At 34.9% G+C, this 7,500-nt stretch overlaps 1 protein-coding gene and 1 long non-coding RNA gene across 3 annotated transcripts in view; one reads left to right on the top strand and one right to left on the bottom strand.

The window, feature by feature from the left end:
• Positions 1-7,500, bottom strand: part of LOC136840055 (uncharacterized) — a 273,512-nt gene that overhangs the window by 122,918 nt on the left and 143,094 nt on the right. For both annotated transcript variants that reach the window (XR_010853521.1, XR_010853520.1), the window contains exon 4: positions 4,972-5,106. This is a non-coding gene — a long non-coding RNA (uncharacterized lncRNA). The remainder of the gene's footprint in view (positions 1-4,971; positions 5,107-7,500) is intronic.
• The window catches only part of LOC136840054 (solute carrier family 7 member 14-like), a 116,880-nt gene that overhangs the window by 88,600 nt on the left and 20,780 nt on the right, over positions 1-7,500 (top strand). Inside the window, exon 2 of the mRNA XM_067106383.1 lies at positions 1,159-1,278. Within this exon, the coding sequence (XP_066962484.1) occupies positions 1,159-1,278 (120 nt within the window). The remainder of the gene's footprint in view (positions 1-1,158; positions 1,279-7,500) is intronic.

Here is a 7,500-nt window from a genome sequence, read left to right as displayed (position 1 = left end):
CCCTACCACGCCCACTCCAACCCCACCCATCCCCCCATCTCGCTTTCTTCAACCCTCTTCACAGACGAATGACTTCTGATTGTACCACCAAAACGGTCTTTCAAACCATTACAACGATATTGACTGCCAATGACTCTTTATTAATATATATATATATACTTCTGGTGTTGACAGCAATTACCGAGACAATATCGACTCCCGTAATTATAGAAGCAATTTGTCACCATTTAGAAACTATTTGTCGCCTGACAAGTTTATTTTCCTCGCCATTCGTCGCCGCGCTTTCATTAATCACTCTGTTCAGCGTTTTCTCTTTGCCGGAAATTACTCCTGTGTCATCAGTGTTGATGGGACAGTGTCTATGTTTATTACGAAGGCTAAGATAATAATAATAATAATAATAATAATAATAATAATAATAATAATAATAATAATAATAATAATAATAATGATCTGACTATGATTGTAACGAATATAACTCATGTGAAAAATAACAACATAATTCTGACCTATCTTAATCTTTTAATTTTCAGTTAAGGGACTTTACACTGGACAAATTTGAGATTTTTCAATTTACTTTTAATATTTTAAACACAATAAGACCATAAGAAGCGAACGAAAGTCTCGAAACTTCCCTTGTATCAATGCATATTCTCTATACGAGCAAAAAAATAAAAATACAAATATCAGTACCCTTTACCCACAACTGACTAGCTACCAGGTACATAATTTCCGTTTAGGTCATAACAGGCAAAGTGGACTTTTTTTTTTTTTTAAGGAAACTGCCCTAAATCGTCTCCCACCCCAACAGCTACCAACTTAATCACAAGGGCGATTATTACTATTATTATTATTATTATTATTTGTTTTATCTAATATTATTATTATTATGTTTTTACTTATTATTATTATTATTATTATTATTATTATTATTATTATTATTATTATCATTATTATTATTTGTTTTTATTTAATATTATTATTATATTATGTTTTTACTTATTATTATTATTATTATTATTATTATTATTATTATAATTATTATTATTTTCTTATATTTATTACCATTATAACTATTTATGTTGATATATTATTATTATTATTATTACTTCCACTGTCTCTCAGGGCATTAACGAAGCCTCTCTCCTTCCCCGACAGGTGTCAGCAGCGTGGTGGGCGTCGGAGGGTATGTTTGCGTGGGCGCAGGCGCGGCCGAGTGGGCGGGGCCATCCATCATCCTGTCGGTCCTCCTGACGTCATTTTCGACCATACTGACAGGTACCATAAGGGCGAGTATATTATAATGGGTTGAGGGAGGTGGGGGGGCGAGGTTTAGCCAAGAGGTGCAGTGTTTGATGCGATGACGTCATCAATCACGTGACTCATAGAATATAATTCAACGGTTTTAAATCAACATACTGTAATTTTGGCGACAGAATACTCTATGAAACCATAATTTTGACGACCGAATATTTTCTGTAACCAAACACTAACACTGCAACTACCTTAATTTGTAATAATATGTATTCAACTGTAATTTTGACGATACAAGATTTTATGCAGCCCGAACACTGTAATACTGTAACAACCTTAATCTGTAATAAAATGTATTCAACTGTAATTTTGACTATACAAGATTTTATGTAGCCCAAATATTGTAACACTGTAACTAACCTTAACCTGTAATAAAATTTATTCAACTGTAATTTTGACGATACAAGACTTTAAGTAACCAAACACTGTAACACTGAAACTACCTTAATCTGTAATAAAATGTATTCAACTGTAATTGCCAAGAGGTACAGTATTTGATGCGATGACATCAAAGATCACGTGACTCACTGAATATAATTCAAGGGTTTTCGATCAATATTCTGTAATTTTGACGTGAGAATATTTATGTAACCAAACACTGTAACACTGTAACTACCTTAAACCTGTAATTAAATTTATTTTAGTAAGTCTCTGTTAATCAGTTTATATAACTGAACACAAACGCCATGTATAAAATTGTAAGTTGTCAAACGCCCTTTCACACTTTATTTAACACTTGGGTAACTTTGTCTTTGCAACATTTCATGCGAATTAAGTCTCTTTTTTATATAACGCAGTGTCTCCCACACTGAAGAGAAGGCGCATTATCTTGAATATGAAAATATCCTCTCTTCTTCGAACTGGGCGTTTTTCATAATCAACAACATTCTCAACACAAGAAGCAATTTCCCAGTAAATGAAAAACAGCTCTTTGTGCATCCTAAGATCATGTGAAGCTTCTGGAAATCGTAAATAAAAACAGAATCTTTTCAGTTTTCGTTTCCGAGTAGCGGATACTTTTTTTTTTTTTAATGTTTATCATTGTCTTAATGGGTATAATGGAGATGAGGACTAAAACAGACTTAAAAACGTTGGAAGGCTGAAACGTTGAAAGAGTGAGAAACGCTGACAGACTTGAACGCTGATAGACTTACAGGTTGAAAGAATGAAACGTTTAAAAAGCTTAAATGTTGAAAGACTGAAACACTGAAAGATTGATACGTTGAAAGACTGAAACGCTGAAAGACTGAAACGTTTGAAGACTGAAACGTTTGAAGACTGAAACGTTTGAAGACTGAAACGTTGAAAGACTTGGACGTTGAAAGGCTAGAACTTTTGAAGACTGAAACGTTGAAAGACTTGAACGTTGAAAGACTGAAACGTTGAAAGACTGAAACGTTTGAAGACTGAAACGTTGAAAGACTAAAACGTTTGAAGACTGAAACGTTTGAAGACTGAAACATTGAAAGACTGAAACGTTTGAAGACTTGAAAGTTGAAAGACTTGAACGTTGAAACACTGAAACGTTTGAAGTCTGGAACGTTGAAAGACTTGAACGTTTGAAGACTGAAAAGTTGAAAGACTTGAACGTTTGAAGACTGAAACGTTGAAAGACTTGAAAGTTGAAAGACTTGAAAGTTGAAAGACTTGAAAGTTGAAAGACTTGAATGTTGAAACACTGAAACATTTGAAGTCTGAAACGTTGAAAGGCTTGAACGTTTGAAGACTGAAACGTTGAAAGACTTGAACGTTTGAAGATTGAAACGTTGAAAGACCGAAACATTTGAAGACTGAAACACTGAAAGACTTGAACGTTGAAAGACTGAAACGTTGAAAGGTTTGAACGTTGAAAGGCTAAAACGTTAAAAGACTAAAACGTTGAAAGACTGAACGCTGAAAGACTGAAACGTTGAAAGACTAAAACGTTAAAAGACTAAAACGTTGAAAGACTGAACGCTGAAAGACTGAAACGTTGAAAGACTGAAACGTTTTAAAACAGAACATTTCAAATCCTGGATTCACAGGGAATTTTAGGTATAATTAGATGAAATTAAGTTTTTATCAAAAATCCCGTAATTTTTCATTTTATCTAGCTCATCTTGGAATATCTGACAATACAGGAAATTCTTGTCGCTATCTTGTGGGACGTGCTCTCTCTCTCTCTCTCTCTCTCTCTCTCTCTCTCTCTCTCAACAAACTTGTTTATCTGTTAAATTACTCATCAAAACTTTCAATTGCAACTTTAACGATTTAGGAGACAAAGTAAGGTTTAAAATGCCTTTGCCTTCCCTTGCTCGGTTGAATATAAGTCTTTTCTTATTATTATTATTATTATTATTATTATTATTATTATTATTATTATTATTATTATTATTATAGAAGTTTTCCTTTTAGAGGGTCGAGGCTCTAGATAATTATTTGGTTCGTAATTAATCATTTGAAATGACGATGTTAGCCCGTATCTCGCTCATCACAGTCGGCTAAGTACCACGTACACACACACATATATATGTGTGTATATATAATATATATATATATATTATATGTATATATATGTATATGTACATATATATGTATATATAATACATAGTATACACACATATGTATATGTATATGTATATATATATATATATATATATATATATATATATATATATATATATATATATATATATATATATATGTCAAATATCCTTCGAGAATAAAATAAACATTACAATAATAACAATGAACAGAACGTGAGTTAATATTCTAAAACGTTGAATTACTGTTATAATGCGACATTAAGATAAAATATACCTTATATGTCCCAAGACAAATTTCATAAGAAGATCCGAAGATAAGCCAGCTTACATTGGAACATTCATCAGTGACATATAACCTGATGACGTCTCAAGGGCGAGAGAGGACACGCAAATACTGAAATACAAAACCTAGATGAGTTGAATAAGGCTTCATGTACGTAATACTAGTCTGGCATACTGTTGTCAGTCGAGGAGTGTAATATTTTTAAAGCGCAAGGCCACAGGGATGGCCAGCCTAATGCCCAATTCTTGCCCGGGGCCGACGCAAACACGACACGGCCGACGGAAGGATACAAAATATACTCAATTCTTAAAGGGAAGTTATGACTGCTGGTAAAAATTCGGTGCAATCGAGTTTTCTGTACATCGTATAATCAAGTCCACCGAAAATATATCTTTCGGTGGTCTCGCTATAATACTGTATGAGCAGCGGCCCATGAGACTTTAAACACAGCCCAGTGGTGGCCTAGCCTATAACGTTGCCAGATGCACGATTATGGCTAACTTTAACCTTGAATAAAATAAAAACTACTGAGGCTAGAGGGCTGCAATTTGGTATGTTTGATGATTGGAGGGTGGACGATCAACATACCACTTTGCAGCCCTCTAGCCTAAGTAGTTTTTAAGATCTGAGGGCGGACAGAAAAAGTGCGGACTGAAAAAAGTGCGGACAGAGAGACAAAACCGACACAATACTTTTTCTTTTCAGAAAACTAACAAGAACAAGGAAAGAATTCCAAATTCCAAAGTCTGGCAATACAAGGAAAGAGAAAATGGCGTCAATTCTTATTTTCATTCTGGATTAAATTTCCCAATTAATTCAGAGAGCAACGTTGACGTATTTTACACTTACCTATGAAATCCTGATGACAGGCAAAGCCTTTTCTGCCCGACAACTTCCACACCTGTTTAAGTCTTTATCTCTTCATTTTCTTCTATTTATTTTCTTGTCCGTTACCATCCAGTTTCTTTGCTGCAGTAGATCAACCTGACAGGAGAGAGATAAAAACACAATTAAGAAAGAAAAGAAAAAGATTCTTTACATTAAATGAAGATTGAATTGTACATTCAGTCACAGCTTTGGGAAAGTACACGAGACTGCACAGTAAATGTTGCAATTTAGCAGTGATAGTGTAACTGGGTGGTTTGACCAGGGTGTATAATGTATTTCTGAATGAGGAAAAGGTTCCAAAAGGCGAGGCGGTCTAGGTCACGTCTCTCTCTCTCTCTCTCTCTCTCTCTCTCTCTCTCGAACGCAAGGAGTTTAGATAGCCAGTCAAATATATATGCGATTATCTGCTACATAAAAATTAATGCTGACAGTTAACCTCTCTCTCTCTCTCTCTCTCTCTCTCTCTCTCTCTCTCTCTCAACGCAAAGAGTTTAGACAGCCAATTAAATACATATGCGATTATCTGCTAAATAAAAGTTACTGCTGACACATGCGATCTTAAATAATTATGGCCAAATGTCGTTGCAATATGCACTAACATGTATAAATTCAATTAATTCGCTAAGTAGTATCTTTCCAAGCTTCGATAATTAACACAGATAATTAATACTAATCTTACTTTGTCCTTTACATTTCCCGTTCAGCGACACATTCTCTCAATTCATCACTGGAAGTTTACTGCTCTGTAAAATGCAGAATTGATGACGCGTCAGCTGAGGCAAGCAAAATGACCAAACTTTTTTTTTTTTTTTTTTTTATCTGCATAAAAGAGACAGGAAGTGGTTAAAAAAAATAATAACGTAATTGGAGCGGGGCGGAACTGAGAAGTTGATTAAGCGAGAAAGGCCGCGACTGGGAAGTGGAAGTTTTGGAAAGGAAGGAAGTTTTAGAAAAATAGGAAGTTTTAGAGAAAAGCAAGTTTTAGAAAAAAAGAAGCTTTAGAAAAAAAAAGAAGTTATAGGAAAAAGAAGTTTTAGAAAAAAGGAAGTTTTTGGGGAAAAGGAAATTTCAGAAAAAAGGTTTTAGGGAAAAAAAAGGAAGTTTTAGAAAAAAAGTTTTAGAAAAAAAGAATTTTTAGAAAGAAAAGTTTTAGAAAGAAAGGAAGTTTTAGAAAAAAGTGCGTTTCAGAATAAAAGAGGAAGATTTAAGAAAAAGTGCATTTCAGAATATAAAAAAGGAAGTTAAAAAAAAAGAAGTTTTAGAAAAAAGGGAAGTTTTTAGAAACAAAAAGGAGTTTTAGAAAAAAATAAAGTTTTAGAAAAAGTAAGGTACGGGTTTGAATGAAATATATATCTTTCTGCAGATGCTAAAAATGAAAGCTTTGCTAGCGTTCAAATCAAGACGAATAGAAATATACAAAAATAAATGACTCAATATACTAACTCAAGTGTGTTAAGGAGAATATGAAAATATACAAAGACTCATTGCGTGTCTATTCAGGGCTGACGGTAAACATCGGCAGCCGATATCACTGAAGCTACAAGTGACTGCCAGGAGGATGAAAGGATTCACTGGCGTCTATTTATCTCAGCATTCAGGTGTGATCAGTTCTTGGATGGTTTTACCCCGTAGACCATCTAAAAGAAATAAAGTTATTTGAATATATAAAGAATATGTATATATATATATATTTGCATATAATATATATATATATATATATATATACATATACATATGTATATATATATATATATATATATATATATATATATATATATATATATATATATATTACACACACACACACAAGTGCGTAAGAACGACAGCGACAATTCAACCTGAATAAAACCTGACATTTGCCGTGCATGTATGTATATCGTATATGCTCACCGCACACACGCGCCAATCCATACAGGCGATAATTATAATAAAACCCGGGCAAAGCGCATCGATCGTTCGGAAAGCGGTCGACTGCCTCATAACAGGCAAATGAATGAGGGCGGGAATGCGTTAATTGATTCCCGAAGTGGGACGATGACTCCCCTTCTGCACCCCCACCCCCCACAAACCAAGAGCGCTGTACACACACACAGAAGGCTAGGTTTTCGCCATCCATCACGGGGAGGGGGCGATTAATTGGTAAGTTAAGTCGGCATAAAGGCCGATGACGTTTTTAGCTCGTTCGAGAGAAAGAGGGAGAAGAGGGAAGTAGCTCGTTCCGGAGAGAAGAGAGAGAAGAGAGAGAGAGAGAAGAAATGGCTTCGTTCAGGAAGAGAAGAAGAGAGAGAAAGCATGCGTTCCGGAGGAAAGAGAGAGAGCAGCTGTTACGGAGGTCCCGAAGAGACTAGTGAGAGAGAGGAAGTGGCCGTTCAGGCAGAGAGAGAGAGAGAGAGAAGAAGGGCAGCCAGCTCGTTACGAAGATCGAGATAGTAGAAAGTGCTCGTTTGAGAGAAGTAGCTCGTTCCGGAGATCGAGATCGAGAGAGTGAGA

Source organism: Macrobrachium rosenbergii, chromosome 7, assembly GCF_040412425.1.
Source record: "Macrobrachium rosenbergii isolate ZJJX-2024 chromosome 7, ASM4041242v1, whole genome shotgun sequence".
NCBI classification, from domain to species: domain Eukaryota; kingdom Metazoa; phylum Arthropoda; class Malacostraca; order Decapoda; family Palaemonidae; genus Macrobrachium; species Macrobrachium rosenbergii.
Note: the sequence above shows the minus strand (reverse complement) of the source record. Positions and strands in the feature narration are given on the sequence as shown.